At 54.8% G+C, this 16,575-nt stretch overlaps 1 protein-coding gene across 2 annotated transcripts; it reads left to right on the plus strand.

The window, feature by feature from the left end:
• Positions 1–6,216: 6,216 nt before the first annotated feature.
• PDCD1 (programmed cell death 1) lies at positions 6,217–15,405 on the plus strand. Of its 2 annotated transcripts, none has more exons than XM_081142705.1 (5): positions 6,217–6,342; positions 12,272–12,631; positions 12,877–13,020; positions 14,156–14,190; positions 14,443–15,405. In XM_081142705.1, the coding sequence occupies exons 1-5, from the start codon at positions 6,267–6,269 to the stop codon at positions 14,674–14,676; spliced, it is 849 nt and encodes a 282-aa protein (XP_080998831.1). In that variant the 5' UTR covers positions 6,217–6,266; the 3' UTR covers positions 14,677–15,405. The 2 variants fall into 2 exon arrangements, with proteins under 2 accessions (XP_080998831.1, XP_080998832.1); XM_081142706.1 differs by having other exon boundaries at positions 6,230–6,342; positions 14,446–15,405.
• The last annotated feature ends 1,170 nt before the right edge of the window (positions 15,406–16,575 follow it).

A 16,575-nucleotide genomic window follows, 5' to 3' on the forward strand; every position in this document is an offset into this window, starting at 1 on the left:
TGATCTCAGACACACAAGAGACGGGGCTTTTTCTTATCCTTTTGAATATTTGTTATGCAAGCAATATATTTTCTTTTGTAGGAAAAATTTTAAACAAAGAGAAAAAACCCAATGTGATGAAATTGCCCATCCCCCATCCCACAGAGCTCATCGGTGCTGACGTCCATGCATGTTCCCTTGCATGTGTACATGTTAATACTCATATGTATTCTTCACAGATGGGAAACCATACTAATCGGGTCATGCTGTGCCTGGCGTTCCACACACCCCGTATCAAGGACAGTGTACCAAGCTCACTGCCAGGCTCTACCATGATGGACCTGCCTCTGCCTCTGCTTGGCAGCTCTTTGGCATTACAAACAAAGCTGTGAACACCTTTCCAAAACATGTATCATTGCAACATTTTTCTAACTTTTTACTGGCTAGAAATGTGCAACATTTACGTAAAAATGCCCAAAGCATAAATGCACACCTTCATGAACTTTTATAAAGTGTTAGGTCGGCACTTAAGAGAAGCCATAGCCCTGGAGTTCTGCTCCTGTGGCTGGGACCGCCTGCCAGCCACACTCACAGCACCCTTGGAGCTGCTCTGGGCTTTCTGTGCACGTGTGTCTGGCCTCTCCCACCTTTGCCTTTTCAGTTTTCAGTTTGAGCTTCAGGAGCACAGTGGTTTGTTGGGTATAATGAGGAAAAGTGAGTTGAGGAAAGAAAGGGCAGCAGTCAGGCAGAGCGGGGAGGGGCTGGAAGACACCAACAAAATAACAGAAATGAGAGTGTGGCACCCAGACTTGTGGGAGGATGAGGGTGGAGTCACAAAATAATTAATCCACACAGGTCAGCGCAAGAGGGGAGGACTGGAGGGACATCGGTCAGAGGGGTGCCAGGCTCGGACTGGTGATTTGAGGAGCTGGATGAGGGGCCACTAACATAGGACCATGGGGTGCAGGGAGGGTGCAGAAGTAAATCGAGACCTCAGGACAGACCCCCATGCCCCACCCTCCACACAGGATCCAGGCGAATGTCTCCGACTCTGCCTCGCGCTCCTGCATTCTGAACAATTTCTTCTCATTGTCTATCAGTTCACTGCTCCTCTCCCTATCCCTGTCCTGTCTGTAGCTAATACCGTCATGTGTGTCGATGTTCTCACACATTTGGAGATTTAAACTGCGAATTCACATTTAAACTACCAGCCGCGTTCTAGAACGTTTAGACAATAAGACTGAGAGTGTCCTGTGACCCCAGCACCCTAACAAACAGGCCGCCAGCTACCTTTATTCTTGTGCATAGTTGATGGTGAAAGTATTTCATTTAATTTGTTTAAAATTTGCTTCTTGCCCCTGGCCAGTGTGGTTCAGTTGGTTGGGGTATCATCCCATATAACAAAAGGTTGTGGGTTCGATCCCCAGTTGGGGCACAAACGGAAGGCAATCAATTGACGTTCTCTCTCACATCACTGTTTCTCGCGCTCCCTCTCTCTCTCTCTGAAGAATGAAGCTGATAGAACCTTCGTATACAAAACTCTACACTTCTGAGTGTCTAAAGAAACTCCAAAAGCCAAGGCGAGCAAGAAGCTATACCCCGGGAGTCGCTCATTTTCCCGTTCCTGGGGAGTGTGGTTTTCCACTTAACACAATGTAGCCAGACCTGCACACAAACAGGAAGACACGCGAAGAGGCCTGTTCACAGCAGCTACGGCAAGAGACCAGACTGAGCTTTGTGAGGAAGCGTCTGACCCTCCGAACGATGAACCCGGGGAGTGGCGGAGGAGACAATTCATGAAGTCTCTCAGGGCCTGGACAGTGAAGGGAGCTGGGCAGACACTTTCCACAGCCATGGGTAGCATCTAACAGCAAGACGTCTGCCTTTATTTCACAAAGTTTTATACAGAAGAGAGAAGAGAACATGTCTTTGCTTGAAAAGTTCATTATCAGGAATTTGGGGGAGGAAAGGATGAGTTGTCAAGCTGTGATGTGACATTTTCTGCAGTATTAAGCTGGTACTTAATAAGCAATAATAAAGAAATTTTAAAAAAGATGTTGGTTCATGAATTGTACCGATAAATTAGGCACCCTTTTTCAACTTCTGGGAAATGCTTCAAAAACAAGATAGAACAGAAAGTTTTTATTTGCAAACACTATTAACCATTTCCTGTTCCAACCTCAGAAGTAGTTGTGAATATGCCGGCCAGTGGCAGGTCCCACCCGGTGGGGACAGGTTGGGGACAGGGTCACTGACATCACCCCACCAGCTCCTCAGAAGTAGTTTCGGGATGATCCTCCTGCTTCCTGTGTTTCTCTGTGAATGGAAACTGCCTTTGGAGAGCACGGGGGATCCCCTCTCTCTCACTTTCCATCTGTGCTGGCTCATGTTCCCCTCCTCTCGCTCCCATGTGTGCGAGTCACACTGGGGCTGGTGCCTTGGAAACACTAAAGTGCCTGCCTGTCCCCAAAGGGGAAGGCTGGGGGTCCCATGGGTACTCTTTCAGCCCCAGGACCCTACTGCAAGAGGGAAGGGTGCTGCCCTGCAGAGAGCAGAGCGCCTCGGCCCCTTGCTTCCCTCGCTTCCTGCACTTCGTCAGTGGGTCCCGCAGGTGGCAGCCACAGTTACCGGATAAAGTGGGTTCACCACAAGTACAGGAACATGCACACCACAGCACCAGCGCCCAGGGGACCACTCCCGGGATAAAGGCTGACAGTAATACTTACACCACACCCAGGCATGGTCACTAAAACTCAACAGAAAGGGCCAGGCAGCCATTCAGCCACCCAGAGCTCTGTTCTCCTGAAAGGGGCCCACGGGGACACGTGCTCAGGGATAAAGGCCACGTGGCCCATCCCAACAGGCTACACTCAAGTCATTCATTTATATGCAGAAACAGAGAAAGTCACAGAGGTGGAAGACAGGGGAGACAGATGGCCACAGGGACTCTGGGCAGGAGGAACTCTGTGGTGATGGAGCCTGCACATGGCTGACACTGTACAGCAAACACACACACAAATTAAGTCCCTAAAACAGGCTCTGAATAGATAAGGGGGTCATGCCCATGCCAGCATTCTGACTGTGATAGGGACGGTGCTTGCACAAAGGGGTCACTGAAGACACTGAGATGAGGGTGCAGGGTCGGCTCTGTCAGTTCTTACACCCACACGAGCCCAAGATGACCTGCTAACAACATGCACCCTTCTCCGGGGGACACCCCACAGAGCTGGGGTCCTGGGCTGTCTCTGACGACCCTGCCCAGGATCTGCTTATTGGAGAGGGTCAGAGGTGAAGGAAAGAGATGGGCCAGCCTATCTGTGACCCCAGATGCAACCTTCCAAACCTGAGGGGTGAAGCCAGGACACAAGGCAGGGAGGAGAGGCCAGCAAGCGGGGTACACAGGAGCAGGGCCAAGGAGCCCCTGATCTTCCCACCTTTCTTCAACCAGGGACCCTGTCCTGCCCCTAATAAGGGATGGTGACGGAAGAGGACAGTGCGTGTTTGGGGGAACAGTGTGCTGATCAGCTGTGGGGAGCTCACCTTGGGCATGCATCATTCCAAGATTCCCTGGGCCTCTTGTCCCTGTCCTGCCTGTGCCAGGCCCCTCCCCAGGCTCTGATCCACTCATCCCGCTGGTCCTGCCCACCCCAGGTGGGCGTGAGGCTCTTCCAGGCCCTGTGTCCCCACCTCCTTTCACAGTCTCTGGGTCCCCCCGGAATTTGCCTGCCAATCTAGAACCTCCCAGCACCCAAGTGCCCCTTTCAGCTTCCTGTGTCCCCCACCCAGATCCACCTTTTGGAGGTGGGGAGGATTATAGGGAAGGCAGAGGGATAAATCAGGGGAGGAGGGGAGGGGAAGGGGTGAACAGGGGGGAGAAGAGTGAAGGGAGAGGGGACAAGAAGGAGGGGGAGGGGAAAACAAATCGGAGACCAGGGAGGTGGGCAGGAGAGACTCACTCATCCCTGACTTTCGGCCCCTGTGGACAAACGCCCAAGCTCTTGCAGAGAAAGTCACAGGAAGGGGGCTGCTGGGGTGGGGAGAAGCCCTACAACCCCATGGATCTGACTGTCTCTTCCACCCAGAGCACAGCCCCACCCTCCCCCACAATCCCCTCAGCACAAGTCCTGGGAGGACAGCTTGTCCCTAGCACAGGGCCCAGCCCCATGGGAAAAAACCATTCTGTCCTGGACAGAGGGTAGACAGAACTGAAGTCCCTGGTCCCCTGCCAGCTGGACACCTGGTGACCCTTAACCTGACCTAGCTCTACCCCCAGCCCCCGGCTAAGCCCCATCCCATCTCCAGAGTGCCAGTCCTCTGAGGGGGGCACAGGGTAGCCCATCCTGGCTCGCAGGGCCTCCTCGCCCTCCAGCCACCCACTCAGGGAGTGGCCCTTTGTTCTAGACTGAAGCCTCCTGCTCGCTCCGCCTGCAGACATCATCTTTGATGCTGTTTCCACCGTTTCTGTTCTTTAATGTTTCCCTTCACAGCGAACCCTGATCGGCTGAGCCGGGCTGTGGCGCCAGCTGCCAGGCGGTTTCTGGGTTTCTGTCTGGTTATTTTAAGCAGGTGAGACCTACGCATTGCATCACTAATATCAGCAGTTTCTTTTGCCCTGTTTTCCGTTCATTATCATAAAATGCTTAGAGCAAAAACTATCTCACAAAAGTCTCGCTGTCTGGTTGGGCAACCAGACCAGAGCCCCCTGCAGACACCAGGACCCCCACCCCCAACCTGAGGGAGCTCTGGGGGCCGCGAGGGGATTGTGACAAGGTCAGGCCTGGATGGCAGGTCTGTCTCACAGACAGCCCCAGACAGGTCAGGCTGTCAGGAAGCTGCTGACAGTGGAAAGATTTAGAAATGGGGGTCCCCAGCCTGGCATGGGGCCCCCTGAAAGCCTGAGCTGAGAGGGGGATGCTAGGCACCCGATGTCCTTCAGTAGAGTGCCAGCAGCAAGGCCACCATGGAGGCGGGGAGGGCAAGGGGGAGGACAGGATAAGGGTCTCAGGTGAGCCTGGCAGAAATGCCCCTGACCCAGGCCATGGTGCCCCCCTGCTGCTGGCTTACAGCAGGGGATGGGGATGTGGTGGGGGTGTCTCTCCAGGAGCAGGAGGGCCAGGCAAGCCCTTGGCAGGATCAGTCCATGCTGCCCGCTGCCCACTGCCCAGAGGGAAGGTGGCTGGGTAAGGGCAGCAGAGCTCTGGCCAGGCACTCCCCTGGGGCCCCAGTAGTGGCAGAGCTGTTGGGTTCAAACACTGCAGCCCTCAGGGCACCACAGAGGAGCTAGTGGGCTGTGAGCATTGGGCCGAGTCTGTCCTTCACTGTTGCCTGGTGGACCTCAGCCTGGAGTGGGTGGCCCACCTTCCCAGGGACAGGAGGATGGCTGGGAGGGGAGGAAAGAGCCACCCCCTCCATCCTGTGGAAAGAGAAAGAGGCAACCACAGATAAAGAAAAAAAATTACCCTGGATAGCCAAAATTTACACTGTATTTATTATTTCAGTCATTCCCAGAACAGGAAGAAATGAGAACACGGTTCCGCAGCCAGACCCTCCAGTTGCAGGTGCCATTAGCCTGTGTCTTGGGTGAGATTTTCAAACTCAGTGTGCCTCAGTTTCCCCACCTGCGACCCAGGCTCAACAGCACTGCCGTGTCCCATGTGGTGTCCTCCTCAAGCTCCCATCCAGACTCGGGTGCTCCGGGCCCAGGGGACCTTCTATTCCACGTCTTCTTCCTTCCTAATTCATTCACTGTATTTCTTATTTTAGTCATTCCCTTGGAAAACCCCTCTTTATGTACATGTGTTTCTTGCATTTTATGAAATATCCCAAACCCAGCAGTAGGCCGCACCCACCTTGCCCTGTGCTAGTGACGGCGGAGAGTAACCATGACAAATGACAGTCTGGAGCCACACGAGAGCTCAGAGGAGCTTCCTGACCTTCCTCAAGCCACTTATCCTCTCTGGGGGAGAGTAACCAGGACAAATGACAGCCTGGAGTCACATGAGAGCCTCAGAGAAGCTTCCTGACCTTCCTCGAGCCACTTACGCTCTCTGAGCCGAGGGTTTTGGGGAGAGAAGCACCCAAACACCCCTTCCCTCTCTCCCCCCCCCCTTCCCCTCTCTCCCTCTCTCGGTATTTCTCTCTCCACCCCCCACCCCCACCCCGCCCCTTGTGGAGGAGGAAGAGTGGGCGGGGCGGGTCCCTTCAGCCTGAGGGAAACAGTTTCCTTCCTTCAGGCACCTCTGCTAGAGCAGAGGAGAGGAGGTCGACAGTGCACCGGTGCTTGGGGCATGGGGACCCCGTGGGCTCCATGGCCACTCATCTGGGCAGTGCTGCAGCTGGGCTGGTGGCCAGGATGGCTCCTAGGTACGTGGGTCACTGGGTCCCAGTTGGGTGGCGGGGTCAGGGCTGGGAACGATCTCCCGCCCTCGGCCTCTGGTAGGTGGGGAGGGGACTGTGTGGCAGTGTGCTGTGTGGCTTTGGGCAAGGGAAGTGCCCTCTCTGGGCTCACCTGGTGGCAAGTCCCCTGAGCAGGCAGGAGTGTCCCAGTTCTTTCTCTGCGTCCAGCGGGATGGCGAGCCTGTACCCTCTCTGTAGGATGACTGGGCCGGGCTGGTCAGAGCCTCAAACCTGGGCCCAGCTGCCCCAACTTGTGTTTTCCTGAGATGGACCAGCCTCACAGGGGGCTGACTGGCTCCTGAGGTGACAGGCTGTATGGCCCAGAGACTTACTCTAGTTATATCCAAAGTAACCTTGCAAGTAAAGACTGTTCCCCCAACCCCCTGGGGGGCCTGGGGCTAGCCCACCTGAGGTCTCTGGATGAGATTGCCGGGTGTAGAGTCTGGGTATGACCACAGCGTCCACAGCAGGTTCTGGGGAGGGGGCCCTGGTTCTGAGACCCCTGTAGGAGTGTCCACTGGACAGCCCTGCAGGCCCGTGGCCAAAGTGTGATGGTCAGGGAACGGGGCTCCTCCTGGCTATCCCATCCTCAGCCAGCACTGCACGGGGGAATGGGGGGAGGTAGATCACCCACGTCTGCCCAAGGGCCTTTCCTCTGGACCTCTCTGGGATGGGGGGGTGAGGACACCTGGAAGGACCAAAACGAGGTGGGGGTGCCCTGGCACCTGGGGTCCCGGTGCCTGAGGGCTCTTGGTTGCTCTGCCCCTGCAGGGTGTGCTTGGTGACAATGGGGGTACCAGGCAGCCCAGCTTCTCCTCCTGGGCATAGGTCAACAGAGAAACTCAAAGCTGGAGTCAGTGGTCCACGGACCTGTGGCTGAAAGGTGCTTGGTGGAGGGCCTTGTGGGGACTCCAGGCATGGGAGCAGAAGGGGTGCCCTTTACCTGGGAGGAGGAACTGAGGCATCAAGGAGGCTGTGCCATGGCTTAGTCCCCGCCAGGACCCCTTCCCAGAGCAGGGAGCAACGCAAACACGGTTCCGCAGCCAGACCCTCCAGTTGCAGGTGCCGTTAGCCTGTGTCTTGGGTGAGATTTTCAAACTCAGTGTGCCTCAGTTTCCCCACCTGCAACCCAGGCTCAACAGCACTGCCGTGTCCCATGTGGTGTCCTCCTCAAGCTCCCATCCAGACTCGGGTGCTCCGGGCCCAGGGGACCTTCTATTCCATGTCTTCTTCCTTCCTAATTCATTCACTGTATTTCTTATATTAGTCATTCCCTTGGAAAACCCCCTCTTTACGTACATGTGTTTCTTGCATTTTATGAAATATCCCAAACCCAGCAGTAGGCCGCACCCACCTCACCCTGTGCTAGTGATGGGGGAGAGTAACAGGGACAGATGACAGTCTGGAACCACAAGAGAGCCTCAGAGGAGCTTCCTGACCTTCCTCGAGCCACTTACCCTCTCTGAGCCGAGGGTTTTTAAATTTTTTTTTTTTTAATCCTCACCTGAGGATATCTTTTTCCATTGCTTTTCAGAGAGAGTGGGAGAGAGAGAGAGAAACATTGATGCAAGAGCGACACATGGAGTGGTTGCCTTCCGCACCCACCCCAAGGAGGGCCGGGGATCAAGTCTACAACTGAGGTCCATGCCTTTGGCCAGAATCAAACCCGGGACCCTTCAGTCTGCAAAGCCGATGCTCTACCACTGAGCAAAACCAGCTAGGGCTGAGCCAAAGCTTTGAACCTGCAGTTTGGGGACAATAATGCCTTCTCTATAGCGTCATGAGAATTAAATCATTTATAAAAACTGTCTAGCACAACCCGTGACACAATTAAGTCGCATTGTTTTATTTATTTTTTCAAATTACAGTTTTGAAAAATATTTGAAACATAAAGAATAGTTACAAAACCAGCAGTGAACACCCTTTACCCAGAGGTGCCAGTTGATAATATTGGCACATTTGCTGTGTGTATCAGCAGCCGTGACAAATGCCACAGACCAGGCAGTCTCACAACTCAGAGGCTGGAAGCCAGGATCCAGGAGGCGGCTGAGCTGGCCCATTGGGAGGCAGGTGGAGAATCGAGCCCAGAGCTCTCAGCTCCTGGTGGTGGCCATCTGTCCTTCTCGTCCCCTGGTCCCCTGGCTTGTAAATCACCCCATCGCTGCCTCTGTCTTCACATAGTCTCTCCTGTGTGTCTGTCCAGATGTCCCTCATTCTTATAAGGACACGGTCATGTTGAATGAGGGCCACCCTCTCGACCTCATTGTGGACAATTATATGCACAAACACCTGTTTCCAAGTAAGGCCACCCTGAGGTGCTGAGTTAGGACTTAGAGTGTTAGCCTGGGCCCATGTCCTATCTGTGCATGTTCCCGAGATTTGGGCTGAGCCACAGAGGGTTGTTGCTCTGATCACGCTGCAGACGCCCCCTCCTCCCGGGACAACAGTTCTCTGTGTCCAAGCTGAGCGTTGCCTGCTTGTTTGGAGATCACGGTCCTCAGCTCCCTCTGACCAGCGCAGGCCCTGCCTCTCTGTCTTTGCAGTCCCTGGAGTTCTTTTTCCTTTAATTCAAATCTCAATCTTATTTCACACATGGGACCCTAATGGAATATTTCTATTGAGGTATAACTGGCACAACGCTGAATTTGTCCCAGGTGCACAACGTAACGATTCAGTATTTGTCCATACTGTGAAGTCATGAGCCTATTAACGGCCATCACCAAACATAAAGATTTTTTTTTTTCTTGTGATGAAAACTTTTGAGATCCACTCTCTTGGCTGCTTTCAAATGTGCAGTGGTGGTGCCTCAGTGTCCATGGGGATGGGTTCCAGGACGCCCTGGAATTCCGGTCAAGTCCCTTATATTGCAGATGTACTATAGTTTGGTTAGTGAAGGTGTTTCCTACTGAGATGTGAGGCAGCAATTCTGAACCTGCTTGTATGTACTAAGATTGAACAAAAAAGTCATGTATTGTAAACTCTGAGATCCAGTTTTCTAACCGTCAAAGAACAATAAACCTGTGGTATAGGGCTAGAATTGGATCAGGACTTGAAACTCGTGGTTTTTAACCAGCTCTCACAGCAGCCATACTTGCCAGGATGTCATCACTCCCGTGGCCACTTAGGGTCACACCACTATTCCTGCGCAGTCGGACTATCATCAGATCTTGAACATTTCTGGTGTTCTTTCCTTTCCTTGCAGCCACCACCTGGAGAGCACTTACTGACTCACACCTAAGACATGATCACATTTTCCTAACTAGTCTCAAGATTTCCGGAGGCAGAGAAAGGAGTCAGAGGTGGGCAGACTGTTGGGTGGGAACTGGGTGTCCTGGCAGGTGCCTGCTCTCCTGGAAGGGGCAGCTTCGACTTGGCCCCAGAGGTGGGAAATTGTTGCAGATTTTCTGACATTTAAGGAGAGGTCAGAAATTCAAATTTTTAAGTGACATCTTGTGCGTTTTATGTGCTAATTCTAGGCTGTTTTGTTTTGGTTTTTAAAAGTTCTATGTGAGGTAAATGGAAAAATCATATCTGGAGGTCAAATGTACCCACCACAGACATTTTGCTAGCTCTGGCCAAAAGCTTATGAGAGGAGATGACATTTAAATAAATAACTATACACATTACTCTGTACTAAAATCCGAGGATGCTCAGCATCCTTATATTGAACCACGTGGCATTTGCATATAACATCAGTGGGTTCGCCCACACATCACTTGTTTCCCGTGGATTCAGCAAATGCTCAACATGTGGCAAATTCACGTTTTGCGTCTTGGAATTTTCTGGGATTTTTGGTTCTTTTGAATATTTTGACCCGAGATTGGTTAAGTCCATGGATGCAGAACCCATGGATGCGAAGGGCTGACTGTTCAGTGCTATTAAGTATAGTTGCCGTGCTGTACACGACACCCCTAGGAACCATTCATCTTATAACTGGAAGTTTCTATCTTTTTTTTTAACCCTCAGCCAAGGATATTTTTCCACTGATTTTTTAGAGAGTGGAAGGGGAGAGAGAGAAACATTAACCAGGCCAGGGATGAACCTGCAACCCAGGTACGTGCCCGTGACCGGGAATCGGGCCCTCGACCCTTAGATCTCTCGGCTGACACTCTGAGCAATGCCTGCCCGGGCTGGAAGTTTCTATCTTTTGACCCCCTTCACCCACCCACCCCCACCTCTGGCAACCACCTCACTTTTCATTTTGTTTTGTGTTTGCATTTTAGAATCCTTATATAAGTGACATTATGTGGTATTTGACTTATTTCACTTAGCATAATGCCCTCAAGATCTATCCAGGTTGTCAAAAATGGTAGATTCTATTCTTTTTTATTGCTGAGTAACACCCCGTCGTATGTATGCACACACCTTCTTTATCCCTCTGTGTCTGCGGGCACTGAGGTGCTCCCATGGCTTGGCTCTGCAAATGCTGCCACAGTGAGCGTGAGGGTGCACGTGTTTTTTGTTGGTGGTTTTGTTTTCTTCAGATAAATACCCAGACATGGGATTGCTGGACCATATGCTCTATGTTTAATTTTTTGAGGAAACTCCACAGTTTTCCACAGTGGCTGCACCAACTTACATTCCCACCAGCAGTGCTTGAGGGCTCCCTCTCTCCATGTCCTCACAGCACTTGTTTGTTGATTTACTGAACAAATGATGATTAGCGGTGACGAGCATCTTTTCATATGTCTGTGGGCAAGTTGTATGTCCCCGTTGAAAAAAATGCCTATTCAAGCACTTTGTCCATGTGGTAATCAGATTGTTTTCTTTGTTTTTGAGTTATATAGGTTCTTCATACATTTTGGATTTTAACTCCTTATCAGATATGTGATTTACAAATATTTTCTCCCATTCGGTAGGCTGTCTTTTCACTTTGTTGACATTTCTTTGCTGTGCAGAAGCTTTCAGTCTGTATCCCGTCTAATTGTGCTTGTTGCCAGCCCTGGCACTCTGGAGGACTCCAGGCTGGGTATGCAGCTGCCCACCCCTGGGTGTCTCTGATGTTTGGTCATGGAAGATCACAAATGTGTTGGTCCTTCTTGGGGCACCCACTGGCGACCCCACAACGGGGACATCCTCTCTGAGCCCACAGCAAAAAAGGTGAAGGCACCCTGTCCCTTTGCAATGAGTGAGACTCACGGGGGCAGCTGGACAGAGACCCGCCTCGTCAAGGTCAGATTCCCCGAGAGGCGCCACAAAGAGCCAACAGACAAGTGACTCAACTGGTCACAAATTAAGGTTGGGGGTGGGGCCAATGAGATCCAAAACTGAAGAGAAACAGCACCCCCCTCCACACAGGGCCAGGACAGGGTCCCCGGACCCATTAGCAGTGTCCACTGGGCTAGGCCTGCTAGAGGGACCCGTGCAGGAAGGGGAGGGGGCTCCATGCACTGTGTGGGCTCCCAGGGGAGGTTCTTGGGCTGCCTCGGCCATGAGAGGGGGTTCTGCTTGGAGGCCATGGCAGGGTTGACCCAGGTGGAGGCATGGATTTGGGGAAGGGGTGGGACAGTGACCTCAGGTGGCGCTGTCCAGAGGGGGCCTTCCTGGGGCATTTGTGAGGGGGGCACTAAACCACCACTTGGGGAAGAAATGGGGGAGCAAGGGCAGGGGTCAGAGCCAGAGGCAGCCCAGCCCCAGGTCTCTGGACACAATCAATGGACAAGATCCCACCATGGTATCACCTGGTGAGAGGTGAGCTCCCCGTCCCTGGGAGTGTGCTAGGAGGAGCTGCAAGGCTCCATGGCAGAGGCTCTGCAGAGGGGACTACAGCATGGGCTGGGCCTCCCAGAACCTTCCTATCTGACAGACCCCATGTGGGAAAATGGGAGAGGGGTCTCGGTGGGCTGTCATACACCCCTTCCTCAAGGCCTGCTGTTCTCTCTCCACCACCCCCCAGAAACCCCCGACAAGCCCTGGAGTTCTCTCACCTTCAACCCGCCCCAGCTCACTGTGGCTGAAGGGGAGACTGCCACCTTCACCTGCAGCTTCTCCAACACGTCTGAACGCTTCGTGCTCAACTGGTACCGTATGAGCCCCAGCAACCAGACAGACAAGCTGGCTGCCTTCCCTGAGGACAGCAAGCAGGCCCACAGGGACCAGCGCTTCCACGTAACTCGGCTCCCCAACGGGCGGGACTTCGAAATGAGTGTCCTCACCACCCAGCGCAACGACAGTGGCATCTACCTCTGTGGGGCCATCTACCTGCCCCCCGAGACACAGATCCACGAGAGCCCCCACGCAGAGCTCACGGTGACAGGTGCAGGGGCGAGATCTGAGGACAAGGGTGAAGAAGGGGGCAGGGGTGAGCAGGGCAGGGAAGGTGAGGCATAGCGGGCAGGGATTCTCCAGGCTTCACTCCAGGACTCTGTCTCATGCCCAGGACCACAATGACCAATGGCTACAGGCCTCTGTGCTCAGAAACACCCCAGACCCACTTGTCCTGGGGGAGGGGCAGGGGACCCTGCGTCCCCATTCCTGAGTCTCTGTCCTCTGTGTCTCCAGAGAGAGTCCTGGAACTGCCCACTAAGAGCCCCAGCCCCCTGCCCAGGCCGGTAGGTCACCTACAGGGCCTGGTCATCGGTGTCACAAGTGTCCTGGTGGGCGTCCTGCTGCTTCTGCTGCTGACCTGGGTCCTGGCCACTCGAGGTAATGCCCCAGCCAGCCCCCACTGCTGTCCCAGCCAGGCAGAGCCCGAGGCACTGCCAGAGGCCTCTCCTGGGAAACCCGGGCCCTGCTCCCAGGAGGGTCTGAGGTAAAGGCAGCTGTCAAGGTCACACAGGAGGCAAGGGGAGTCCCCCCAAGGCTGAGGTAGCTGTGTGGCTGCCCAAGGCAGCCCCCAAGCCTCAGGCTGCACCTTAGGCTGCAACACACTGTGACCATGCTTCTAGCAGCCACTGGGGCCTGTGATGACAGCCACAGCCACCTCTTACCACCAGAAAGAAGGCTGTGGGTGTCTCACTCCACGCACATACCCTGACAGGTGGTCCCAGGCAGCTGGTCCTCAGTCACTCTGATGATAGGTGGACATCTTTGGGGCTGAGAAAAGGGACCGCTACCCAGAGGGGCCCCAGCCCAGGGTTAGGTCAGTTCCTCCGCAGGCCCTGCACACCAGAGGCTCTGGTCATGCTCTCCCAGGGCAGGCACCTAGGGGTAATGTGGCAACAGCAGGAGGCCACACGAGGGCCTGGACAAGGGCAAGCACCCGCCTCCACACCCTTCCCCTGAGCAGTTCGGGGCAGCGGCTGCTCTAACCTGCCAGGACAGGCCCTGTGGGGTTCATCTCTCCAGGGATCACATTTCTCTCCTTCAGATATTTTTGAGCTGTGTGCCCCAGGCGCTGACACTAGTGGAGATACATGTGGCGTTCCTGTGGGGCACGGACCAGGGAGATGCTGCCACAGCATCGCTGATTATGGGTCTGCTGTGTGCTTTATGGCGCCAGCTGGGGACCCAGGGTGGGTGTGGTGCCCTGCAGTGGGCGCCAGGCTCTGCCAGGTTTGTAACCAGCAGGAACCCTAGGCCTGGAAGCCAGGAGGTCCTATATGGATGTGTACCCATATAACTCACGTCCAGACAAGACCCTTGGAGATGAGCAGGGGCTCAGGTGGTTGCACAGGGGGTGGGGGCAGGCAGGGAGGATGCTTGGCCACCCAGGCCTGAAGACTTAAGGCCCTTCCCATGGCCAGAGGCCTCCCCAACCCCACTCTCTGCTGAGACCCCCCTGAGACCCACCCCTGCCTAGGCCTCCTGGGCTCCCTGACCCCCATGTGTTTCTCTGCAGGGGCCTGTGCCTGCTGGAGTGAGAACCAGCCTCTGGTGAGTTTCCTTCCCCTTCTGGCAATGGTGCTGGGGGCACTGCAGGGAAGGAGGGGGGACAGGATACTCTGCCCCAGGGGTGGGTGGCCTCAGGAGTGGCCACACCCATCCCCAACCATGACGGGTTATGGGGCTCAGGCCCTGCCCCACTGTGTATGTGTGTATGTGCACACTTGTGTGTGCGTGTGCGTGCATCTGTGTTTTTCACCAGCCACTCAGAGAGTGCTGACTCCTTTCTCCCTCTCCGCTAAGAAGGAGGGCCCCTCCCCAGGGCCTGTTTTCTCCGTGGACTATGGGGAGCTGGACTTCCAGTGGCGGGAGAAGACCCCGGAGCCCCCTGCCCCTTGTGTCCCGGAACAGACGGAGTACGCCACCATTGTCTTCCCTGGAAAACCAGGCTCCCCCAGCCGCAGGGCCTCTGCCAACAGCCCACAGGGGGCCTGGCCTGTGAGACACGAGGATGGACACTGCTCTTGGCCCCTCTGATAGCTCCTCGGCCGCCATGACCTTCAGGCCCTGCAATAGTAGGGTGGCCACCCGGGGCTGAACCCTGTGAGGGTCACACCCCTGTGAGCCCTGCCTGGCTCTCCTTTTAATCCTCGAGGGATCTGGGAACGGGAGAGACCACTGTCCCATCTGGGTGAGGAAAGGAGACTCGCCCAGGACTCCAGGCACAGACGCGCTGAGCTGGCGAGGTCACTGTCCTGAACTGCTGCTCTGTGCCTCCTATACACCCTCCCTGGGTGTCTGGGGGCTTCGGGAGTCACTGTGACCCGCTGCCTCTTGGGGAGACTGGTGCCTGGACTGGGGCAAGGGGTCCTGGCTGGAGATGCTGCTGGGGCGCCAGGTGAGGTGCCTCCATAACAAGGAAATCCAGCTCACACCTGAAGGACACAGGGGGACATGCAAGAGCCTGATTCTCTCCAGGCCTGGAAAGAGCTCCTGGCCGTGCAGAAGTGGCTTCTTCCTTGGCACCCTGTCATGGTGCTATTTAAAGGCGCCTTGGAGGCTCCTGCCTGGGATGCTGGGTGGGCGCCCTCCAGCCAGGCCTGCCACTCCTCGCCCACCACACACAGAGCACTGGCTGCCTGGCAGGGTGATCTGTGGACACCTGGGCATGGGGGCTCAGAAGCAGGTGCCCTCGTGGGCTCCACATACATGTGAGAGGCCCTTTCCCTTTTCTATTATATTATAATTAAATAATGATGGAAGCTCAAAGAAAGGCCTGGGTTCTGTGCTGCTCACAAAGTCATGGGGGAGGGGAGGGGGCGCTGCTGTTGCTGGGCAGATGGAGGGCTCTGGCTCTCTACATCACTATTCCAGAAAGAGGCAGTCCCCCTGAGGCCCCTCATCTCTGCTCCCCCCTCACTCACTCAGCCTCTGACTTCAAGGAACTGCTGGACATCACCCCTTAGAAGCCCTTTCTGGGCTTCACACTCTACAACACCGTGCCCCCAGCCCACCTCAGCCTGGCACAGGGCATCCCTGAGCAGTTGTGCCTGTATCTGCCACACTGCAGACCCTATAAGTCCCCATACCTCAGGGTCCCTCCCAGGCAGGGTCGGTGCCCCTGGCTGGGGCCAGGCCAGGCCAGGCAGTGGGCGGGCTGCACCAGGCTACCAGCAAGCAGGTTAGGGTACAGCAAAGAGAATACCTGATCAGTCCTCTAGAGGGGACAGGACATCACCACGCCGGTTCCCTGACTGTAATGACAGAGGCCCCCAACCTGCCGCCTCCCAGTGTGCCCCATCCAGGACCAGCCAGCTCCCCAGCCCTCTGAACTCACAACCTGTGCCTGGCACCCTGGAGTCCTGTCCTAGGTGGGGCGGGAGGTGGAGCCACCTGTCCAGGCCAAGGCAGGGATGCCAGACAAGGTCGCACACCCGAGGGAACACCGCCCAGGAAGTCTGCAGTGATGCAGGAGCCTGGAAGACCCAGTAGGTTTCCTGGGAAAGTACTACAGCAACAAGCAAATCCAGGCAAGGAGCAGATGTAAACTTAAGAGGGCTGTCAGAGTCTAACATTAACCAGCTGGCAGAAAGTGTGGAGAGTGTTCCGTCTACAGCAGAACAGCGGAGATCAAATGCCTGAGGCGTAATTTATCGAGAAATGAGCAAACCCGCAAGAGAGCTGGTGTGGGCCTGGCTGACGGGAACACGCACCCTGGTTAGGATGACTCGACACCACTGAGGTGTCAGCTCTTCCTGGGTTACTTTATAAATCTAACAGGATCCCAACAAAACCCCACACATCTGACCTGTGAAGTTCACATGGAAAAATGAGCAAGTAACAGCCCAGAACCGTGAAGAGAAAGCGAAAGACCTGCTTTCTCAGGTCTAAACTTACGGTGAGAGCAGTGGGATCAGCCCACGAAGAGACAGGAAT

This window comes from Miniopterus schreibersii, assembly GCF_964146895.1.
Source record: "Miniopterus schreibersii genome assembly, chromosome: 7".
In the NCBI taxonomy this organism is placed as follows: Eukaryota; Metazoa; Chordata; class Mammalia; order Chiroptera; family Miniopteridae; genus Miniopterus; species Miniopterus schreibersii.

What these genes read in the sequence shown, in the direction of transcription:
- PDCD1 (XM_081142705.1), top strand. Translation starts at nt 6,267, where the DNA reads ATGGGGACCCCGTGGGCTCCATGGCCACTCATCTGGGCAGTGCTGCAG. An exon ending in GTGGCCAGGATGGCTCCTAG is followed by an intron (nt 6,343 to 12,271) that starts GTACGTGGGTCA and finishes ACCACCCCCCAG; the next exon opens with AAACCCCCGACAAGCCCTGG. An exon ending in CTGGGTCCTGGCCACTCGAG is followed by an intron (nt 13,021 to 14,155) that starts GTAATGCCCCAG and finishes GTTTCTCTGCAG; the next exon opens with GGGCCTGTGCCTGCTGGAGT.